This window comes from Hevea brasiliensis, chromosome 12 (assembly GCF_030052815.1).
Source record: "Hevea brasiliensis isolate MT/VB/25A 57/8 chromosome 12, ASM3005281v1, whole genome shotgun sequence".
NCBI lineage: Eukaryota > Viridiplantae > Streptophyta > Magnoliopsida > Malpighiales > Euphorbiaceae > Hevea > Hevea brasiliensis.
Window position 1 is genome coordinate 12,320,832 of NC_079504.1, and position 25,541 is coordinate 12,346,372.

At 30.9% G+C, this 25,541-nt stretch overlaps 2 protein-coding genes across 2 annotated transcripts; both read right to left on the bottom strand.

The window, feature by feature from the left end:
• Nucleotides 1-305: 305 nt before the first annotated feature.
• Nucleotides 306-1,726, bottom strand: LOC110643884 (U-box domain-containing protein 28). The gene has a single exon (XM_021796409.2). The coding sequence runs from the start codon at nt 1,655-1,657 to the stop codon at nt 425-427; it is 1,233 nt and encodes a 410-aa protein (XP_021652101.2). The 5' UTR covers nt 1,658-1,726; the 3' UTR covers nt 306-424.
• Nucleotides 1,727-14,678: 12,952 nt separating this feature from the next.
• LOC110643893 (PH, RCC1 and FYVE domains-containing protein 1) lies at nt 14,679-22,624 on the bottom strand. The gene is made up of 10 exons (XM_058131140.1): nt 22,368-22,624; nt 22,069-22,266; nt 20,874-20,960; nt 19,884-19,973; nt 19,658-19,744; nt 19,455-19,574; nt 16,859-18,961; nt 16,535-16,681; nt 15,487-15,989; nt 14,679-15,115 (listed from the first exon to the last, which is right to left on the bottom strand). Exons 2-10 carry the CDS (start codon nt 22,114-22,116, stop codon nt 14,956-14,958), a joined length of 3,345 nt encoding a protein of 1,114 aa, XP_057987123.1. The 5' UTR covers nt 22,117-22,266; nt 22,368-22,624; the 3' UTR covers nt 14,679-14,955.
• Nucleotides 22,625-25,541: the final 2,917 nt, after the last annotated feature.

Here is a 25,541-nt window from a genome sequence, read left to right on the forward strand (position 1 = left end):
ATTATATATACAACGATAGCTCATCTAAGAATTAACAAAACTTATGCACCACTTGATTGTGGTTCTTGCACTTATTGTTAGATAACTCATTAATCACAAATTTAATTTCTTTTTCTTTAAGTTATGTAAACATTAAATATATTAACAGCATTAAAAATCAATTTATTTTGAAATATAAATCAATTTATTTTTAAATATATTTAAGTTAAATTTCTAATCCTATATTCTCTTTATTAGATTTGAATGGAATTTGTCTTTTAACTTTTTTTTAAAAAAATAATTCTAACACCAAAATAAAGGGGAAAATTGGAAAAGAATTTTTTTTTTTCTTTGTTGAATGTATGTTAATGTCAACAAAAACACCAATTCACATCCTCCCTAAAATCATAAAAAATCAAATATGGCACTGTTCGGAATTACAAATCTAAAAAGGCATGATATGTGTCGTTTTCGTCTCATAGCTCATCAGCACCCCACCATCCTTGCACCCAACTCTCAAAACCTTCACCAAATCTGCACACATCCTCCTTACATTCCCTTCCCCTTCACTCTGCATTACCAGCAACAACTTGGTCAACCCATTGCACCTCATCACCTTCTCCTGCATCTTCCCGTCCCTGAACGAACAGCACAAACTCCATAGCACCACTACAACATCCTCCGTTGCCGCTTTCGACACCTTCATTAATCTCTCTACCATACACTCCGCGCATTTCGGGTCCTCGCTTATTGCATTTCGACCTTCCGTGCACGTCGAAACAATTGATAACAGCTTTAAGGATTTCTCCACGAGTGAAACGGTTACGTTTTTGTTGCAGAGAGTTTCAGATAGGACTTCAATGAGTCCGAGCTGGACGATTTGAATCTTGATTGAGCGAGTTACGGCGATTGAGATCAAGAGAGATAAAACTGAGTCGTGTAAGGCCGGATCGTTCTCTGTTTTGAGGAGATGAAAAAGAACTGGCATGAGATTATGCGTTTCTGCGACGAAGCGTTTGGTTTCGTTATTGATCGAAATTGACTCCAGAACTCTAACGGCTTGGATTTTCGATTTGGATCTTCCATTTTGGATAACGGAAAGAAACGAAGATAAGCAATTTTGATTGCTTTTGAAGACTAATCTGTGCAGTTTTTCCCTGATTCCATTTTGAAGCAAAATCAAATCCAAAACCCGAAAAATCAACTCCAAAATATGAATCTCTACTCCATCTCTCCTCAAAACAACGACAATCGCCTCTATAAGACCATCAAAGCGAACAAAAAATGTTCTATTCTCGTCAGAATATCTCAAGAACTCCACCATCTTCCCCAGCGATTCAAGTCTTAGTCTCTTAATCTCCTCAATCCAAATTCCAACTTGCTGCTCCGAGACGGTGGTCGCCTTAGGCGTAGAGTTGCCGGAGTCAGGGCGGCGAGTGGAGGATTGTGTCCAGAGGTTGATGAGACGATGGAGAGTGAGGTTGGGTATGAAGTCCTTGGTGGCAAGGACCTGCATCGTGGCGGGACAAGTGTCGTGTCCGGACTCGAGCCAGTGCTGAATACTAGAACGATCGTATGTGACGCCGGTGCAGAGACTAACGGGAGACTTCATTACGTCGAGAGATATCGGGCAGCGGAAGAGATTGGGTACGGTTATGCACAGTTCGTTTCTCCCCATCTTTTTCGTTTCCTTCGTTCTCACAGAGGAGATAGATGTGTTTGGAGGAGCACAGAGAGGGAGTGGAGAAGGTGGGTTTTTGTAGCGAAGGAGTCAAAGGGGGTGACGTCGTTTTGAACGGGCAAATGGTTGTTTAAGTCGTTGGTCAAACACGGGTTTCAGAAATTAAATTAAAAAAAAAAAAAAAAAAAAAAAAGAGAGAGGTGAGTGTAGTGGAATGTGGAACATGGTGGAGCAGGAGGGACTCATGTCTTGTTCCATTCGTAATTTATGGAAAGATTCAACCCCTGCCATATTGAGTTTATTAAAACACTAAAAAAAAATAATAATAATAATAATTTTACCCATTAAAAATATAAAATAAAAATAAAAGAATATATTAATTAAAATATATAAATTTAAATTTATTAAAATTAAATAAACGAAATAGAAGAGAGGCTATCTCTTATTAAAAGTAAAAATTTTAAAGAAAAATATTACAAGTTAAATATTAAATTACTGAATTATTAACTAAATAAAAATAATTATCTAACACCACCTGTAATGGATGTCCCATCCATATCATGATCATTGCCTGAAATTACTTCAAAATGAATCAATTCAAATTCATAATTGTCTAGACATTAGTTATACCTAATTTCTACAATTTATTAGTTTTCCTTGTTTCTCAAGCTTGCAGCAGTCCATGATCAAGGTTTTCTTAATTTTATTTCTTTTTTCTGCTCAAATGGAAACCTTATTTGATATTGTGATATTAGTTCATTAACAGTTGATTATTGAAAACTATTTAGATAGTATTTGGATTAGAGATTTAAGATAACCAATAGAGGTTTCATATTCAAACTCATTTGATAAAGATATCAAATAATATTATTTAGTTGATATACTTCTTAAACTGTTATATTTCAAAAAATTGTGAATTAAAGTTATTTTTAATTAATTATTGCCGCTTCAAAATAATAAAAATAATAAACTACGTTATTTGATTAATAAAATAAATAATATGATATAATAAATTAATAATTATATATTTATGGATTAATAAAATAATAATTATATATTTATTTTAATAATAAAATAAATTATATATATTTTTTTATATATTAATAAAATAATAATTATATATTTATTTTAATAATAAAATAAATTATATATATACATTTTTATTCATTAATAATAATAGTTAGATAAAATTTTTCTAAACACTTCATATAAATAAGTTATTAATCATCAATTAACAGAAATGATTAGCACTTATTAACTATCATTCACTGAAAATAAATCCTTAATTTACAATAAATTTGTAATTATTTACATAATAAATAATAATATCACATCAAATGATAAGACATATTTCGAGTGAATTTTTTTTTTTTCACTTTGATTGAGTAATCCAAACAAAAAGGTACTCGAACATTAATTTATAATACGGATATATAAAATCTAAAATGATTCCATGATATTAAATTTTTTCACAAGTGAATAAATTAGAATTTTCACATTGAAAAAAAATATATAAATATATGAATGACCTATAAATTTCTTGACATAAATTTTTTTATTAAATGTAATATCAAATCTATTAAAATATTAAAATTTTCTTCATCATTTATTGAAACAATGCACAATAAAATATTAATCCCATTTTTATATTATTAATTTGCATTATTCTTACAAGCAAATGAGTAAAGTTGATTCCATATATGAATGTGTTTATGGGAACAAAAGTTTGAACTAAAGAGAAAAATACAGAAATCAAAGGCACGGTGCGTGCGTGTGAAAGTTTGAATAGAATTAATGTGATCAAGAGAATGCATACACGGCTAAACTTAGGGTCTTCTTCTCCACGTTTGACTCTTCTCCTTTTGGATACATATCAATGCTTTTACTCCTATCACTGTGAGTCTAAACCAACACGGCCATTTTGTATGACTGTTCTAAGGCATTAATTCGGTGCTTATTTTCTATATCAAATCATTTTTGTTTCATTGTGGCCATAGAACTTACGGAGTGATTTTCTTGTTATGCTGAAATGTTTTATTAAATTTTCTTTTTCATTTCTTTCTTTTTTTTTTTTTCTCCTTCTCTATCTCATTCCTCTTTCTTTAGTTACCATTTATCACGTGACCGATTACTTCTAAAAGTTCAAAAAATACTTACACCTTGTTTAGATAGGTGGAAAAGAGATAGGGAAGGAAAATAATAAGAGAAAAATAAAGTTGACGAGATATTTTTTCTTATTTGGAAAGAAGAAGCAAAATAAGGAGAAAGAGGAAAAATTGTCATATTTTCTTTTAGTTATTTTCTTCCTAGAGAGAAAATAAGAAATCAAATAATCAAAGTAGCTTATCCTTTTTCATTTTTTATTTTTTATTTTTTGTTTACTTATTCAAACATAAAGAGGAAAAATAAGCGCTGAAAAATAAGAAAATTTTTCCCTTTTTTTTTTCCTTTCTCTTTAATAATTTATCCAAACAGAGTGTTAGGTCATTGCGATTTTCACAACTCGGTCATGATTCAATAGAAAATGACATCGGTATATCATAGGCCACCCATTTCAATTTACTAAAAAACTCAATCAAATTTAATGAGGTCGTTTATAGTTTGAAAGCTTTGGGCACAATTATATTGTCAAAATTAAAAGATTTATTTTAAAACTCAAATTAAAGTTAAAATTTTTGTGTAATTAGGTCAATAAGTAAGTATTAAATACAATTATTTAATTTAAAATGCCAGTTTTAGTATTTATTTAGTTAATTCTACAAATAGGAATATTTATTGTATTTTAGGTTATAATTTATGGGTAGTTATATGTTAATTATATAATAAAATGATGCTAAAAATTTAATTTTAATAAAATAATAATTACAAGTGTAGATTTCATCCATGAAAGAGCTATTATTATATAGTCTTTTGGATTTTATTTCAGGAATTTAACAATTAAAATAATTATAATATACAATCTTTCTTAAAATATAATCTAATCAAACATATAATAACTTATAAATTAGAAATTTTTTATTTATAATATTAAAATTAGTATTTTATTTTAAATAATTAAATTTTATATTTTATTTTCATATATAAATAATAAAATGATCATAGGCTATGAATTATTTAATGCACTGCAACACACATACTATAAAATTATAAAAAAAATAAAATATATGTATTTTATATGTTATTTGGTATTATTATGAATACAATGAATCTTAAAATAATTAATAAATTATTATTAAATATCAGATTAGATATTTTTATGAATTATTAATTAAAAAATCGAATCAATGAATTTTTAAATATATTAATAAATGAATTATTAATTAAAATAGATGAAACATTATTTTTAATATTAATGTTTGAGTTTACATTTATTATTAAAACAATATGAGTTTTTTTATATTTAATTAGCAATTTTTATGAAATAATAACAAATGAAAAATATTCAATGAATTTTGAAATAATTGTATGTCATAATATTGTATTTTTTTTAGCATAAACAATTAATTACGAAATAATAATAAAAGAGGAAGATTAAATTAATTGAAATATTTACTGAAAAACTATTAATTAAAAGTATTTAAAAAAGTTATTTTTTATCAAAATTATTTTTATAAAACAATAATAAAGGATGAGGACTTAATGAATTTAAAAATAATTAATAGATGACTATTGTAAAAGTTATTTTTATTGATATTATTTCAATTGTTAGAAAATAATATTTAACGATACTTTCAGTTTTTTAATTTTTTATTATTATTTCTTAGCATTTTATATTTTTTTGGTAAATTTATGAGATTCATAATAATGTATTTTTTTAACAAAAAATAGCACCAAATCAAAGAAAAATAAAACAAATTATACTTTTATTACAAAATAAGATAAATAAAATTAAAAGTATACTTTTATAAACTACCCATTTATAATTACTTTTTATTAAAACATTTATCTAATAAGTTATTTATATAATTTTTATGACACAGCGTATGAATACGGCTATTTAATTATTATAACACCATAAATAATAATAATAATAATAATAATAATAATAATAATAATAATAATAATATACTTGTTTTTCTTATATTGATAGAATGATTTAGCATGTAGTCTTTGTCTAATAATGTCAAAAATTAAGAGTTGATGGGAACTCTTTTATGTCTTTTCTATTTTTTTTTTAAAAATTTTTTCATTTCATTTAATTGAAAATGATTTTTGAACTAAAATTTAATTTAATTTTATTAAAAGAAATCAATTAAAATAATTTTATAATAAGTCCCTTTGTGCCGGTATAGTTGTTGTTCCTTATTTATTAAAATGGTGTAGTTATTTTCAAGGTTTTAATAGGGATTCTCACACACCCAGTTTGTTGGACCCGTTACCTGATATGGTCAGTCGCATGAGCCGGCCATTGGCGACCTTTTTCTGAGCTGTGATCCAATGGGTCAAACCCCATCGCAATCAGCATTTAAGTCGTGAGATTTTTCAAATAAAATATTTTCTTTAATTGAATATATTAATTATAATTGATAACTCTTATGAAATTAGATAAACCATGATACCAACCAGTGGAATGTGGAGCTAATTAATCAATTATTTTGGCCTGTTGAAGCTAAAAAGATTTGTATCTTCCTCTCATATCTCTCCTTCCTTTCCTCCTGATCAGCTGCTTTGGACTGAAACTAAGATAGGGATTTTTTCTGATCAACTATTCAGGGTGCTTTCACAGTATAAGTGCTATTGGAAATTCAAATCTTCAACAGATGGCTGCTATTATTGACATTTCCTTTGAAAAATCCACTCCAAGGCTGTGTTAGGATGGATAAAATACTATGTTACAAGCCCAATAGGAATATCTGTGCTGTATTCAATTTAGAGACCTGCCATCAGGCCCAATGAGCTCCCCAATAGCATGAGTAATCGCATAATCTTCTACTGCACTGTAATTCTGTAATGATTGATTTGAAAAGGCTTTTACTCTTAATTAGGATAAGATTTATATGAGATTCACTGTTATAATAAAATCGTATTCATACAATGATTCTATTTCAAAATTTAAAATTTCAAAAGTTTGTAGCTTTCCTTCACATGAAAGCTTAGCTTAGGAGCCTCACCACATTACCTAAAAATCACTTTCCGTCAACTTGTCCCTGGAAAAGATTACTTCGTCCTCAGATCTTCTCTGCCAACTCCTCAAACGGCAAGTGGGTCCTTCTTGGTTCAGCGATTTCATATTTTATTACAGAAACCCATCAACCCTTTCCTGAATCGGCCCCCATTATTTATTAGCCCTATGCAACCACAAGAGCCCCACCCTATCATCGTCCGTATACTCTCCGATGAAGGAAACTGGAAATGGGATAAAATAATAATACCATGACAGTTGCTGAAAGGAGAAGAGGATGATGGGTAGTGGCACAAAACAAGAGTGATAGATAATAGTCCGTATACCCTATCTTTCATGTTGTATTTTTGTCAAACACTTGGTGGGTTCTGAGAATTGGTAGGACGCTTCTTCAAATTTTGGGAAATGAGGATAAGTTTGTTAAAAGGTAGACGACATGTACTAGAAAAGCTCTACGAAATGCCTATTCATTTTGGCAAAGGACAAAATCCCATGTTCTATTGTTGAGGCTCTTTAACACAAAAGTTCAAAGTTTTTTTTTTTTTTTAATTCAACTATTAAATGTGTGAGTCATTATTTTATTCAATTTGAAGTGGTTACATCTTCAATTAAATAACCCAATAAGATATAATTATTACTAAATATTATTGAGATATATGAATTCTTTCTTGCAAAATTATAGTAATTATTGATTTTTAATCTAATTCATAGAATTAAGAAGATATTTATCTTAATTTATAAGTTGATTAAATCAATTTATAAGAGTTAATTTATTTATTTATAATAATTTTTTAATTTATAAATTAAATTTATAAGCTAAAAAAAATAAATATTGATAAGTTGAAATTTTAATTTTTTCTTTTGGTATTTATAAGTCATATACTTTTATAAGTTGACGACTATCAATATGAACCGAGCTAGTTCATACTAAAACTAGCAAGTAAGGATTGAAAAGGACATGAACTGAAATTAGACTTTGTCTTAAGTTGTTCTAGTTAATTATAGATCAAGATAATTCAAGGCTGGTTTAATAGCAATTTCATTTTCAAATTTGATTTGAAATAGTGTTTTCTATGCCATTCAAATTTTCTTTAAAAAAAATTTGGAATAGAAATTAGATTGATAATTGCATAAATTAGATCATAGAGTTGAACTGTCGGTTTTGATTTAAACCTTTAAACAGTTGATAAAATTTATTTCAAGTTTAATTCAAAACGGTCTTAATTTGATTCAAAAGTCGAACCAATCCATGATCAGTAGAATGAATCTAACCCAAGCAATGGAATTCAAATTACACGTAACGAAAAGTAAACAATAAAGATGGACCGGGATCAAATAGACATTTTAAGTAACTAGGCTACCACGACGCCTATAGTTGAAGTTCCCTAGTCGGCCATTAACTACCATACGGACCCACTAAAACACCTAACTATCATGCACAAGCCCCCTTCAATTTCCTCCGCACACTTTTTTTTTTTGCCCTTTTTCTTCCATTACAAAAAAAAAAAAAAAGAAAATTTCATACAAAATTTATAAATCTCACATGAAATATATTTGAGTGTATAAAAACAATCAATGATTCATTAACCTATTGATTAATGATGAGATGAGTTTGAAAGAGATCTCAGATTTGAATCTAGGGATTGTAAGTATATCATTTAACCTAAGACCTTATAGCTTACTATTTAGCTTTTTTGATTTTCAGATATCGCTGGGGTTCAGGGGTGGTTAGTCAGTTTAGCTAACAATTGGGATACAAATTCTAAATTCTGATAAAAAAAAAAAAGTGTACAAAAACAGAAGCTAGACAAAAAATTTCCGTCCTGTCATATGTGTTTTCCTCTCAGACACACCTCCTAAAGACCCGTTCTTGCTAGGACCTTTCAAAAGCTTTTGTCTAGCTAAAAATTTAATTCGAGGACTATAGTTTCTTGTTCATTTTCTTTGCCCAAACAAAGGTGAAACACACCGATGGATCTTATTGCACATGACCATGAGCAAGACCCAGCATTTACTCTCCCATGTTTCCACAATTCCGCTTTGTTTTTTTCCTCTTTTTCTAATGCCCCTATCATTTATAAATTTCACCAACATACCAAATTCCTCATTATAATATGCATAATCTTTTGGAGCCTGTGGTTGGACATCACATATCTCCTCTTTAAACCTTTTAGCTGACCAAATCTACCTTTCTTGTCTGTCTAGAGGTTTTCTTGAATCTCCTGTTTATTTTTCTCTCTTCTTGCACTCTAGGTTTTGGGATTGGTGAAATGGGCAAGAGTCATCTAGTTCTAGTGTTGTGGCTGCTCTTACTTGTATCTTTTGTTGCTCAGTCTCATGGGTCGAGGCAGAATGCTCAAATTTTCAAGATCAAACCCATGTCTAAGAATTCACCACGCACCTTCTTTGGTTTCTTGCCAAAAGCAATGCCAATTCCACCATCTGGTCCTTCAAAGACGCACAATGACATCGGCCTACAAAGCACAAATGCATCCCCATGAAGAATGATATATATTATCACAGAAGCAGCTGCCCAAGAATACAAATATAGGTTATGAGTCGTCTTTTTTCCGCTACTCATGCTAATTAAAAGCTTGATGGGTATGTATATGGGGCTGGAATGGTTTCTTTAAAACTTTTCTGAGTTATATATTCTCTTTTTTGTTGACTCTCTCAAGAAATAAAAAAGGGAAAGATTGCGTAAATTGTCCATGAGTTCATGTGGGTTTTAATTCTCCTTTTGCTCCAAGGAGTACTATAGCAACCTAACTATAGCAAGCTGTTTTTAGCATTATCATCTTTATGAGTTGAGTAAGTAGCAAAAGAAGCTTCAAGATTGAGAGAAGAAAAAATAATTTTTTGTATACAAATAAAAAGAACATTTGTATGGAACATGCAAGCTTTCTGGTTTTGTTTATTACACCTTATAATTATATCAAGATTTTAGCCCTTACGTTTTCTAACTTATAATATCATGGAAATGCAAGATCAAACGATGAACCTTTCCTTCTCTTAGTTGATATATATATATATATATATATATATATATATATATATATTTAAGTAGAATTGAGGTAGAATCATTTTCTTTTGATTCAAATGAACAAAGATATATATTAATTAATGGTGGAGCCATTGATGAAGTGAACGCATTCTCATGGTCATAGACTGATAGTAGAAGAAGAAGAAGAAGAAGAAGAAGAAGAAAATGAGAAGTAGGTACTTTGTCTGAAATGTGAAGTCGTGCAAGACAATGAACAGGTGAAAGAAGTGACCATACCCCCATAATTATGTGAAGGTGACGTGATATATATATATAATCTTTGTTTTGATTTGATCTGATATAATAATTAATGAACTATATCTTTTTCTTTTTCTTCAATTTCTTTCTTTTCCTTTTAACAGTTCTGCACTACTTCTGCCTCCTCCCTATCCTATACTACACTCATCTAGGTCTTGAAAACTAGAAACTTAAAGTGGAGTGCTACTTCTGATGAATTTAGATGTGCATTATGATGATGATCTGAAAATTCAAGGAGAGATTATATACCTTACCGCTTCTACTTTTTAACCACTCTTTTTGCTATCAGAAACTAAATTAAAATATAATATAAAATAATAAAATTTCTTGAATAAAATATATTTATTTACCTTTTCTTATATAATATTCACTTTGATTTAGAATTCCAATTTGAACATTTTATAATCTTAAAAATAATTTGAGTTAAAACTTATTTACGTAACATGTCCAAAAGAAAAATATATATAGAAGGAGTGAGAGAGAGATTTGTTAAACTTAATATAAATATCTTGTTCTACTTATGTTAGGCCCCTTAATTATTAGCATTATGTTGCAATTTGTGCACATCATATATATATATATATATATATATATATATATATATATATATATATATATATATATTTGCTTTAATTTGCAAATAGTGTTACAAGAATTTTTCATATGGAGAAATTTCTTCATTAATCTTTTAAGTCTTTTATTAATCTGAACTTAAATTACATATATTATTTTATTACATTTGGTATTGTAATTAGAAGATAACAAAATTCGATACTAATGAGTATTTGGTATGAATGATTAAGCGAGCTTGAATGTTTATTCTCGTGGATAAAAAAGATACTCATTGAGAGTGTTTTACCCTTTAATGAGTTAACCTGACGTTAATAAATTAGTCTTAATTCATTAAAATGGAGATACATTTGAAATATCTAAAAATGAAGATAAAAAATTAATTTTTTTGAAAAAAAAAATTATTTTAAATTCTATTTAAAAAAAGCTCAATAAAAATGAGTTGAAAAAGTGGACATATGATAGCATTGAAATTCAAATATGAGAGAATTGAAGGCTATGTGAGACAAGTCACAAATGGTCATCCTCAATGACTGTAATCCTAAAGTCAATAGTGGTTAAATAAAACATTAAACTTTGTATTTTTCATAGGGAAATTTCAAGTGTGTTTGGTTAAAAAAAGGACCCATACAATATTTCTCCTAAACCTTTAAAACTTTCCTTGGTAGATGCATTATAAGTCTCTTAGTTGACTTGGGATAGATTGGACTTACTTTTTTTTTTTTTTTTCTGTCTTCTCTATTTAAATAAAATTAATTCTTAAAAAAATTTAATCTAGAAATTAAAATAATACATTTTGCAATTACATACAAGTAATTCACCAAAAAATGTAAAAGAAAGATTCCACACTTAGTCATGGATATATACTTTGTAATCCACTAATTGACATTGATCTTCTTAATTAAATTGCAATTAAACTTGACCCATCTTTTAATTGAAACAAATACAAAGATTATAGTAGAAATATTTGTTAAATTTTAGAGAGAGTTTGAATAAATTATATTTTTTAATTTATTTTAATACAAACTTATATAAATGATTGAACCGCTTATATATCAAAATGATTAACTAATTAATGCATTGTAATTTAATTATTTATATTTATCATTTTAATTTTATTTTTATGTGAGATTTGTATTCCCAACATCTCTCTGTCTCACACACTTATTGATTAATCCTTATTTAATCACTCTAATGACTGACTATTACCAGACAAACATGAGACATTTAATTAATTAATGACATTTTCACTAATAATAATAATAATAACAATATATTTTTCATTATTTTTTTGGATGCCAATTATTTATTTTTTGGTAGAAAGTAACCTACACGTTCTGTCAGTTTTATGAGAAATTCAACAAACCCCCAATTTTGGAACTTGCTGTTAACTTTTTATCCTTAACGACACAGTTTCTGTTGGTAACAGGTTACCAACTCACCTACAGGATATAGAAATATCACTTTCTTTAAATATATATATATATTTAATTATTTAATATTAAATAATTAAATAAAAATTAATTTTAAATTTTAAAAATTATAGACTAAAAACTCAAATTAACCTTAAATATATCTAAATAGTCAATTGAGCTCTTGAAGAAAGTTTAAGCTCAATTAAGCCTTTAATATATTAATTTTGATTAATTAAACTCTATTTTAACGTGTGATTTAATGGTATTAAAAAAAAAAAAACCAGAATTTGATTCCAAGTTCTCCACCGTAGATGAGAATCAAAACCTCTGTTCTACTCTCCCTCATAAAAGATGTTCAAAATCTGTCTATTTTGGTCAATATTCAATGGAATAACAGTGGGAGTAAGCATCCCTATTTATATCGTCTTCGTCGTATGAACAACCAAGACGACAATAGTGTGATGTCAAATGGGTCTGTAATTGGGGTGTCGATGAGGGAGTGCTGAGCCAAAGAAAGATGGTACAGGTGAAGTGAGAGAGCTGAGAGATAGGGGAAATAAGTCAGATCTAGTTTTAATGAAGAAGTGTGGTCGGAGTGGTGGCGGTGAGTGTGGGTTGAGTTACTGTTTGAGAATCTTCTCTGCTTGTGGGGAGGGTCGAATGAGAAGATGGTGATAGGTTTGTAATCTTTGCAATAGAGATCTCTTGAACTGGGATTGCAGATGGCATGGAAATCATCGGAGTTCATTGGCCGGCTTGAGAGTTGCACGATTGGAAGTTTGCTGGCGGTGAGGACGAGCGGTCTCTGGATTCTAGAGACATGATGCCAAGAGTCGTGTTCGGGCTTGCACGAAGCTTGTAGGAGGCGAAATCGTCCACTAGTGAATTGAAGGATGCTCTGCAGAAGCATACACTTCAAATGCTTGATATTTGATTCAAATGTCCCTTTTTTTTTTTTTTGTTTCATGAAGCTCTGATATTTATGATCACGAATTGCTTGAATTCAACCATGGCATTAAGTTTTGTTTGTGGTGATTTTGTTTGGATATAATGGAACCTTACGTTTTCATTCTTAATTAATTGATCAACTTTCATATGATTTTTGTGAAGTCATGAACACATTTCTTGTATATTCATATTTCCTCTCAATAACATTTTTCTATAATTGTGAGCTTTCTTATGTGTTGTTTCTTGCTAATAAAGCTATGAATTTTCCTGTTTGTTAAATCATTGCGTAGATGGATGATACTGGCATTGGTTGATGGTTGTTTTCATCATGAAAAATATGTATTGAGATATGTGAAGCATCAAGTTTTCTTCCTCCAAAAATCTCGGTGATCTGGTTTTTTAGCAAATTTTGGGTTATATCTTTTGAACTCCTGGCAGCCATGAACGTTCTTTTGTCTCAGGATTTGTTCTTTGCTCGGTAAAGAAGTGAACGGCAGCGATGATCTTGAACCAAGTGGTGGAGCTTTATCGGTGAAGAAGAGAATTTTTGAAATTATTAATTCTAAAATTAGTAAAATAATATTTTATTATTTTAAAGGATGGACATTTAACAAAGTTGATGGTCACGTGGATCATGTGACTGACTCTTTTAGGTTTTAATTGGCCAAAATTGATATGTGGAGGGCTTAATTGAGTCTAAACTTTTTGTAAGGGCTGAATTGACTATTATGATATACTTTAGGGATTAATTTGAACCTTTATCTAAAATTATCTCCAAAAATTAACATTTTTTTTTATCTAAATTCAATTTAAAATAAAAAATAAAAACATTATTAAAAAGAAGTTTGTCTAATGAACACCCTGAGTAATCATATTTCTTCAACCGCTCTAATTGTACCATATATATTGCTTTTTAAAATAAAATTTCATGATAAACCATTCATAATTAATTATTCACTCTAATCATAATAAAATTCTACCACTAATCATCATTAAATTTGATCATTGGCAACACTAACTGAAAAAAAGAACCCCCAAGAACCGAAGTATAGGAAGGCCGATTGCGATCCCCTCATGAACTTGACCAGAACTCGCCTGATTCAAAAAAATTTTTTTTTTTTTTTTTTATAAAAAAGAATATTAAATTTATATGAGCCTCTTTATTTTTTTTACATTAAAAATTAAATAAACGATGTAAAAAAGAGTTTATTATAATTTGATAATACTTTTTTTTTTCGAATTTGATAATACCTAATTGAACCAAAACCAAACCAAATCTATATCAAATCGGAACCATTTCAAACTGCGATTGCTCCTGACGGTGAGACCGTGGCTCTGGCCCGCCAGGTCTACTCCAATATGTGTGGGAATAACTAAATGAAAAAATGAATAATTAGGCATGGTAAACCGAATAAGGATTGTCATCCTCCACGACACTAGGAGAATTTATTTAGTACAACTGTTATATTTACAAAGAATTCACTCTAATCATTAATTAGAATAAAAAAATCACCATCAATGCTTTTCTCAGCCAAAGTGTGAGGGAAAGAAGTCTATCCTTAGATGCACCAATCCCAAAAGGGAAATTGCATTGTAGGAGAATGTATATATATATATATATATATATGCGGGGGAAAATGGAAAATTTTGGGAAGCATGGGGTGGGAAAGCAAAGAACAAAAAACTTTCTTGCCCGAATTATATCACAATCAATGCTTTTATATACACTAAAATACAATAGATTTCTAAAGGGCAGATACCCAAGAAATTAAAAATGGAGGAAAGAAAACAAATTATAGAGGGAAGGGGTAAGAACATCAAAAAGAAGAGGACAAAAAAACAGATGTAGGTATAGCTTCATCTTTGCCTTACCTTAAAACCCTCGTTGTTGAAGGTACAAAATGTGTTTGAGAAACAACTTCCCTCCTTCCCGTTTTTGCTAAGGTTGGGAACAGGAAGACACGGCTCCCTCCGATCTGCGAGCAGCCTGGCCTGAAACTGAGGATTTGTCTGATCCACGAACATTGTACTTTTCATACACCTTTCCACGATTCTCCGACCACCAAGTTTCTGCTTGGTGCTCACCAAATCTTCTCCGGCTGCAAATTCATTTATAGAATCAGGTTGCATCAAAATGATTACCATATTAGAACATTTTACTTGCTAAATGCAAAGCACAGATTGTTCGCCACCATATTCAATGGTAATGTGGATCTTTTATTTGGTATTTTATGTTTCTCTACTCAAGGAAAGAACAAAATGAATCTAGAACCCCAAAGGGAAACACATTTGATCATAATCAGCATTACTATAATGAACAATCTGAAATCATCCTAAAAACTTGAATATATTTCAGTATCTCCAACATTAAATGAATAAGCTTTTTGGTTTCCTTATAGTTTCAAGCCTTTAAGAATTAAGACAAGTAATTAATGTCTAAAAATATGATATATAAATAGTAAAAAATTACCTGAAGCGCACTCGTTTAAGATCTCTAGTTCCATCATGCAGGGCCATCAGTGTTATATATACACCAGGTTCATACTGTTCAATCCACTCGGCCTCTACTTGATTGCTGCTAGCAACCAATGATGTACCCCTTGATCTCACACCAGTCTCACCATCATGAAGAGATCTAGATTCCCTCCCGTCAACAGAATCTGTCACAGTACTAATTGACTGAATCCCTCCACCACCATTGGGCAGTCTTGTATCTGGATGGCCAACCCATCCATTGTTTGGAGTTGGATCCCTGAATGAATGAGCTGGACCCTGAGCTCCATTTGACAATGTAGAGTCAATTCCCATGGGGGAGGCCAAGGAAGTTCCACTGACGGAATCAGATCTTGAATGCCTCTCTCCATTTGCATCAGCATAATGAACACCATTTGGCTCCAAACCATTTGTTAGGTATGGCCTCATACTCTCAGCATCATAGACCCCAGATGGCAGCCTCTCAGCCATTTCCTTCAGCTGGGATAATAATGTAAAAAATGAATTATCAAAAAATATTCAACAGTTTGTACAGTCATATATGAATATTTATTCCGTCCCACAACGGTTGCCCACCATTCTCCTTTAGACTGTCCCAAAATATATACCCACTTTCACAAAGTTTAAAAAAAAAAAAAAAAGAGCGATTTTCCTATTCTAACCCTCATTTAATTTCATAGAAAAATGCGAGATTAATTGTGACTGCATATTTTCAAGACAAACAACTCTAAATAAGACAAAGATGCTAACTATTTTAGAAAATAATGTGGGGTATAAAAGGAAGAATGGAATGAAAAATTTGAGTTTGTATAATATTAACTTTTTTATTTTCTGTGAAAAAAGAAAGCTGAACTTTTTTGGGGATTGAGAGACTAAAAACAAGGATGTTTAAGTCTTTCTACTAAATACAATTAGGAGAGTTAAATGAGCTAAAAAAAATGCTGTTTTCCCGTGGAAATACGGGAACTCACATATTCATTGGGACTATTTACCAAACTGCAGTGCAATGCAAAAAGTGGAAATACCTGTGCAGTAAGCGACTTTATAACATCTTTTGCAGCTTTGGTTTTGGAAGATTCTTCTGCAGCTAATGCCTTAGCTTCTTGCACCTTCTTTGCCGATTTCCGAAGCTCTAATTCTTGGAAGTCACATTTCTGTCTCAAGCTCTCAACCTAAGCCATATCCATAACAGTAGAAAAAAGTTAAAGCATCCTTTGAACATAGGTACATCCAATATTAACACCACCCTGTGCACCCACCAAAACTCCAGAAGAAAAAATAAAGAGAAAAGCAAACATGTAAAAAACTGAATTAACAAAAGAACCTGACCCAAGGCATGGCCAATATACCTGTGCACGCAACTTAAGCACTTCTTGATTCAAAAGCTCATTTGTCTTTTTCAAACTATCAGTTATACTTTTTGAAAATGAAAGTCCTGATGTTGTTGGAACAGGCGTAGCAGAACGCGGAGGGCTAGGTCTCCTTGAGAAAGGTGACACAGACCTGGAACTTACTCCAGATGGCGTAAGAACAGGTTTTGGAACTTTTGCTCGCAGATCAACTGCACTGGACAATACAACATCTTTCAGCTGTAACAAAGAGGGTGCTTGAGTGGAGCGAATAAGGGAGAATGTATCAGCTTTCTTTCCTTGTCTGGCCGCTTTGCTATCTAACTGCTTAATCAAATCCATATTCAAAGACAACGCAGATTTTGACAGCCTTATCTCACTCTTGTCCAGCCTATCTTTGTTTTCACCTGAAAGACGAGGGACAGAATTTTTCCTATTATGATTATTACCCTCTGATACCTTGTTTAGTTTCACAAAACAAGAATCACAGACACGGTATGGTTTGCCAGGATTAGGAGCCAAGGCTGCTTTTGTTGCTTTTCTGGAACTGCATGAATGGCAGTGCACAAGTCCACAATTATAGCAGTTATGCCTCTTTCTGGTGAACCCAAATGCCTGTCTACATGATGAACACTGTGACTGCTCAGCACCAGATACCCATTTATGAAGACATATAGCTGCAGTGTAATTTCCACCACAAGCAATATACTTCACATGTCTGTCCTTCAAAGCTTCAACTAGAGTGGGTGTTTTACGATCTTCAACATCTCCATGGCCCAACCTCCCGTTGGCACCCTTCCCCCATGTGTAAACTTCATTCCTGGATGTTAAAACTGCTACATGATATGCACCACAAGCAATTTCTTCAACAGATTCTCCAGAAAGCTTATCCTCTACCAAGCAAGGTAGCTTCCCATCAGCACAAGGATTCCCAAGTTGACCGTAAACAGTACTCCCCATTGTAAAGACTTGTCCTGATGTGGTCAAGCCAACAGTTAAACTATGCCCACAGGCAATTTTGTGAGAATTATAATCAATTAATGCTGGCACGCACGTGGGCTTAAGCCGAGGTTCCTTGTCTCCATGTCCAAGCCGATTTTTGTCTCCATCACCCCAAGTAAACAATTTCCCAGATGAAACACTGGCACTAGACTGTGTGACAATAACCTCCACAACAGCAGCAGTATGCCACACCCCACATGCAACAGCAATAGTCCTCAACCCTGAAAGAGATTCTACTTCTCTAGGATATGCAACATTTTCTCTGTCACCATGGCCCAAGACACCAAATGTTCCATCACCAAATGTAAAAAGCTTCCCTGTTGATGTTACCAAGGCTGTATGCCATGGCCCACAGGCTACCGAAGCAACCTGAAGTCCCTCCAGTGGACCTGAGATTCTCTTAGGCATCCAGTGACTGACATCAGTCCCATGACCAAGAAGCCCAGCGTTATGCATGCCATCTCCCCATGTATAGAGTTCTCCAGTCATTGTAACAGCACAAGTATGAAATTCTCCACATGCTACAAAGTCAACAGTGGAAACTGCCAAAGATTCAATCAGACGAGGTTGGATAACATCCTTGCCTACACCATGGCCAAGCCGTCCACCAGATTCTTCACCCCATGTAAAAACTTCACCTTGCCTTGTGACCAACGCTGCATGCCTTACCCCACAGGCTATATGATGCACATCTAAAACTACATTAGACTCTAATGGCCTAGGAAGAAGAACATCTGCTCTAGTGCTCAAATAATTAGCATTCTTATCAGCCCCCACCTTTACGGTATTATCACATATGACCTCACCCCATATGTATACATCACCTAAAGCATCACAATCATCTGGTGCAGAACCATGACTGGAAGTGCTTGGGGCACTAGAAACACTAACCCGAAAAGCATCTGAACCAGATCCTTTAACTAGCATATTTGCGTTGTCTGATGCTACATGTGACCAGTCAGAATTTGGAGAATTCTCAGGTTGAAAACTCGTTGGAGACGAACTTGGATTGAAACTGACAGAAACGTCTGGAGAACTAATATCTCTTGTAACACTAATGGAACTGTCACTTGCACTATTTGATGTCAAGTCTCTGCTGTCCTGAAATCAATTCACCATATAATATCAGACAATCTACAGCAGTATGAAAAAACCATAACCATCGTATTTTGGACTTCTAAAACATTATCACTGTACTAAAAAATTTATGAAAGCACATACACTGAATAAATGGACCTATATCAGCCAAAAACACACCCATAGATGCAAGTTTTATTTATAATTTATTAAACATGCCTAGAGCAGTAGACAACACCAAGAAGTATATGCCTAATTGACTAAATATTGTAAATTCATGAGAACAACCAAACTCCTCTTCACATGTCTAACACCCTGGTTCCCACCGCCCACAGTCCCAAGAGAAATAAAAATTTACTAAGCAAGCAAGCCACTGGATATGATTAGCCATCATATTGTTTGGGTATATATGTAATATAGGAGGAAACAAAACTGAAATAAAGATTGCATGTGGGGAATGGAAATGGAGGAAACATCAAGTGAAAATAAACCATCAAATCAAAATAGGTTGAATTACATCAAGGTAGAGTCCTCCATCACTCCATCCATCAATTTTGGAGCGTCCACCTTGACCAGAAGATATTAATGCTTTCAGGCCTGCAATCCAAACCTCTGCCTCAACTTTGTTCTTGCAGATCTAGAAGGCAACAACATATAAGATTCAAAGTTTAAGCAGCAGACGAAGGAACTAAAAAGTAATCATACCACAACATCACTAACCAGATCAAGGGACCGCTTTCCGTTATTGTATATAAGAGAGAAAGATAAATAGTCCTTTTCAGGACGAAGATAACGTTGGAAAACAGCCTGGTAGCACATTAAGGAGAAATTATTAGAATATTATTTGCAATATAAGGGATTAATCATTAAAATTAATATGTGCAGGATAAATTAATTATTGAGATAAAAACATGAAACTGACACATAATTGATATAGAAATCTTACAGTTCTTTGTCCAGGTATAATTTTAGAGACAGAAGCTAACTTCAAACTTTTTTCACCACTACTTGAAATCCAGATCAAAGTTGTTTCATCCTGTCATTTTTATACGACAGAGCAATGACAATATGATAGTGTGAAAAACACATGGGAGGAGAAGCATAGCATTGCAGTATCACAAGCCAACTTGTGAAGAATATGAAAACCGATGAAAGGAATAAACACATTAGAAAGGAACAAAAATATAAACAAACCATTTCATGGAATATATAGCAGGAATTTTTAGATACTAAAACCAACTCATGGAATCTCTTTAGAAGGGAGCAATTTAGGCAATCAACAAGCATCTGACCATAAACAAGATATTTAAAACAGAAATGCCAAGAACACGTTGGCCTAACTTCACAAGAGACTGCAGGAGACAGACAGATAGATTTGGGTATAAAATATACTTATATGACATCCCGTAACCCTAAAGCTCCTTCACAACTGACAAGCTTGCTGTTTGCATTTTCCAGCTTCTACAATCATCCATGCACACATACACAAGACCAATTATATATTCAAAAAATATAGTGATGAAGCCCAAACCTAATCATTCAAAAAATGAGACAACTAACTATCAATGATGAAGCCTTCACAGGAATTGTGGTTAATTTAACAGAAGCATCCGTTTAAGATTTTTATGAATACAAAAACTAAGCATAAAGTAAAATTAAATAGATGCCCTAGTAAGCATAAAAGAGCTATCCCCACCAATAAAAACCAATCTCTGAATTGTAATCAATTTTTTGTTTATCGTAAATGTGTTACAGCAGGTTGTTATGTCAAAAAGAGAAACAGAAAGCATATGTCATAGCATTCTGAATATTCCCTCGCATTGGAGCACATTGTGGCTTTACAATTTCACCTAAACCATACAGAAAAATATGGCATTGACATCTGAGGGTGTTCTTCATAGCACTATTAGGCTCAAGAGTGAAGAATCAAACTTACATTAGAAAGTCTAAATGGACAAAACTTAGGCTTTCCCTTGCGACCATATTTCAGAAGATGAGCACCCTTCTTCAAAGCAATTAAAGCCTGTAAAAGGTATAAAGATAATTTATAATGACAAGGATAACTCCATTGGAACACAGAGATTACATAATAGCAGAGACACCAAAAAAAAAAATAAAATAAAAATGCTGGCTTGGTATTCAGTTAACTATGTTACAAAGATTTTAGCACAACAAAGTCATAAAGCTTTGGAACTTCCAGCCAAGCAGCATCATTTGAATGGAGATTTCTCATGGGCACGATATACAATGGTGCAACATTGCTATTTTAACTTTGAATTTCTTATTAAACCTTTGATAAAGAATACAATAGGCTTTGTGCAATAACCTGGTATACCATGAGACCTATCATTTGATAATGCCACTAACACCATAGTAAAACCTTTTTAAGTCCAAATAGATAATCACTATTATATTTGGCATAAGGATGATCCATAGAGTCTCAGCATTGGGCAGGCACATATTCACTTCTTTGCATTTCAATGGTATGTTTCCCTCCAAATAAACCTTCAAGCATCATTTAGATTGCTTAAAATAGGCAATTAAAAATTTCCAAAAAGTTACCCTCGAAAACAAATTCCAAAAAGGATCAGGAAAAGAAAATAGGCATTTATGACCAAACAAGACTGTAATTTTCAGTTTTAGTTTGAACTCGAGACTCACAGCCCTGGACACAACTCCAGTAATAGTCAACTAGAGTTCATTGGTAGACTGTCAGTAATTTCCAGTAAGAGAAATATTTATTTCCTTGCACCAAACAGGCCTACTCCATGCAATTAGCCCGTTATTTAACAAACTTTCAAAATGGTCGCGCATGATCCCCAACAAAACATCCTCAAATATAGCACTTCAAAATGAAAATTGTAAAATCCAAGCAAACAAAGCGGAAAAAAATCACTGATTGTCTATAAATATGCGTCAAATAAACAAGAAAAAGAAAACTAAAATTAGCAACGGAATGGTCAGGCATTTCACTCCCATAATTTTATTATGCAAAAAATTAAAAAAAAGAATAATAAAAATTAACAAAATTTAACCCAAATTAAGCCAAAAAAAATCTCAACTTTAATCAAAGTAACGCGCGAGAGTAGACAGAAAAGCAATGGAGTGACAGAGAAGGAGGTAGAGAGAACCTGCTCGATGTCACGTTCGGCATTACCGTAGCTAACAAGATCTGCCATTCCATGTGAAAATATTTACCAAAACGCCACCTCCCTCTCCGATCGCTCACCGGAGCTCCGTTCATCATATAACATCTACTAACTCCTCACATCAAAACCCCTCCACCTCTTCCACTTGTTCTCTAACCAAAAACCAGCTCTTTCACAGATCTACAAGTCTCTCCAGGGCCCAAAAAATTCCCAAGTCAAAGTTAGTGATTGCCACCGTAAACTAACAAAGCAAAAAGAATCAACGGTGTCACTAAGCTCACGAATAGCAGTTTCCCGGCGAATGGAAGCAGCTGTGGAAGGGCGGGAGCGAAACCGAGAAAGAGAAAGAGGTCCGAACAGGACTTGAGCCGGAGGCACCGGACGTCGGAGACAGAGAAGAGGAAAATCAAGCGAGGGAGGGAGAAACGGAGGAGCGTTCGTTGTCAAATAAAAAGCGCAGAGTCAAAGATGGAAAACAAAAAGAAAATTTAGAAAAAGTAGAGAGAGAGAGAGAGAGAGAGAGAGCATGAAATCGCCTGAGAGACTGCCAAATGAGAGCACATTCCCAAAGCACTGTTTAAAGTTAAAACTTCCCTATGATTTTATTATTTTTTATTTTAAAATAAAAGGCAAATTAAAATAAAACTGAAACTGATATAGAAAAGAAAAAGTATTTTTCTAATTTTTAAATTTATTAAAAAATATTTATATAATTAGAATATAAGAAAAATATATTATAGTTAGCCACTTTCTTCATACAACTCTTTTCATTTGTCTAACCATTAAATTGTCGGATTGTAAACAAATTCAAAATTTTTAATTATTGAATTTTATTATATATATATATATAAAGATATAAATTAGATTGAATCAGCAAACATATCAAATTCTGGAATATGATTAAAATAAATTGAAATCTTTTAAGTTTATCACTATTTTGTCATTTAACTAATTAAAATAAAAAACTAAAAAGAGGAAATGGGTTGGTAAGAGGGGGGAGAAATAGAATTTAGGCAAATATATCCTATTAATTATAGATAATTTTATGCTAAATTATACTTATCGTCACTTAATTTATATATTAATTTTATTTCAATCACTTAATATTAATTTAATTTATAATTAAATTAATTAATATTTATTATTAGTAAATTTATTTTATTTTAACTACTTTTATTAATAAAATCATTAATTATATATATTATTTATTATTAATTAATAATTTGTAACAATATAGAATAATAATAATGATAAAATTTAATTTTTAAAATAATATTTTATTAATATATATTATTTTATCAATATTTTGATTTTTATTTAAAAACAAAAAAATAAAACATTTTGATAAAATATTAAACTTTGCATTTTAAAAAGAATAAAATTATCCCTTGTACTTTTTTATTCTTTTTCTTTTTTATCTTTTATATATAATTAAATTAATTAAAAACTATTATCCATAATATTATCAATATTTTATTTTTTATAAAAATTAATAAATAATAATTTATTAATTTATTTTGATTAAATATTAATTTAGTATTAATTAAGGAGAAAATGAATTTGAAAAATTATTATTGCAAATTAAAAAATATATAAATATATGTTGCATTTGTAGGCAGGGACAAGGCTGGGACGTCTCACGCATGTAGGGTTGCCCACTCCAGTGTGCAACCGTGTTAAAGATAATTGTGCAGTTAGGATTTTTCTGTGAAATACTAAATGACATTAATGCCCCTCCTTGAAGGTGACGTAATGCTCATAACAACAACAACAACATAAAGTATTTTACTTTTTTTTTTTAAGAAAAAAAAAAAAAAACTCCCAAACAAACTTATTCCTTTAAAATCTTATATTTTAAACTTCCCTCCTAACGTAGTAGTGTTAGTTCAAGGGTAGAACAGGTACTTTAATTTCTAAAAGAGAGGATGATACGGTGTAGAAAGGGAGCACCTGAGTCGGAGGATGTAGTGATTTTGGAGACATTCGAGGTCTCTATGAACATCATTTTCAGAGATTCTATTGTTATTTTGTATTTTTCGTGAAGGTAAATTGCACTAAATGTATTTGAGTTTAGAAATATTTGACTTAAAATTTAATTTATAATATAAAATATTCTCAATTTTAATTTAATAAACATAAAAATATAATTTATAATAATTGATTTCTCAATAATAATATAATAAAATAATTTAAATATCACAAAAAAAGTAATTTAAATACCCTGAAATAATCATTTCTTTCTCTACTAATACTCTCTTTACTTAACACTATCTTTTTTCGTCACTCTTGCTCTCTATCTCTCTTATACTCTCTCTCTCTCTAGTAAAAACGTATCATAAATAAAAAATAATTTAAATTCAATAAAAATTTGAATTAATTTACACAAAATTCATTCATAATCAAATTTAACTAACCCAAAATTAAAATTAAAATTGAAATTGATTCAATAAATCCGTAATCAAATTTAAACATTTTAACAAATCAAGAATTCAAACTCTCAAATGGATATATTTTGCCCTTTTAGGTTTGCTTTTCTCTAAGAATCGAAATTTTAATTTTGGATAACTATGTTCAATTGAAAGAGAATATATATTTACAGGATACTTGGAACGGCCAACATGACATCTTTTTTAAATGAATATAAAAAATAATTCAATCTCAAATACAATGATCGAATCACAAAGAGTTTCTTTTTTTTTTTTTGCCATTATTATTACTCTACAAAGGGGATGATAAACCTAAAAAATAGAAGCATTTTGGAACATTATAATTAGATCAATTTATAATAATTAAATTAAATGAAATGTATAACAAACTCTTAAATTTAAATTGTTTATCAGCACATCAAGAATTTATTGCCAAATTTCACACGATTTAAGTATTTATTTTCCACATAGTCCAATTATCAATTATTTATCTTCATATTAAATTGAACAAATTTACTTATTTTTTCTAAGAGTTATGATCTATATATATATATATATATATATATATATTAGTCAATTTAGTGATATAAAAATGTTAAGTAGTAATCTTATATTTATAAATTAAAAAAATAAATAAAATGATATATCAGTTAAGCTAATATCTTAATATGAAAATGTAATAAATTAATAGTGAAAAAAATTTAAAAAAAAAAGTGAAAAAACCTAACATGCAGTATTAAAAATTTTTAATTTTAACTTAGTTTTGATTGGAATTTAAATTTGTGTTTGACGGTAATTAACTTTTCATATATTTGGAAATGAGACCTATAGATGGAATATGAAATTGTTTTACACTATGATTTTGATGTTGTGAGGTAAAAAATCAATTGTATATGATGAACATTTTGCACCTTACAACCACTAATTACATTGTGGTTAGGAAATATGAATTACCACTACCCTCCTTCCCAAATCAAATTCAGTATCACTCATATGATCGATTCATATTTAAATTATGTTCTTCTAATT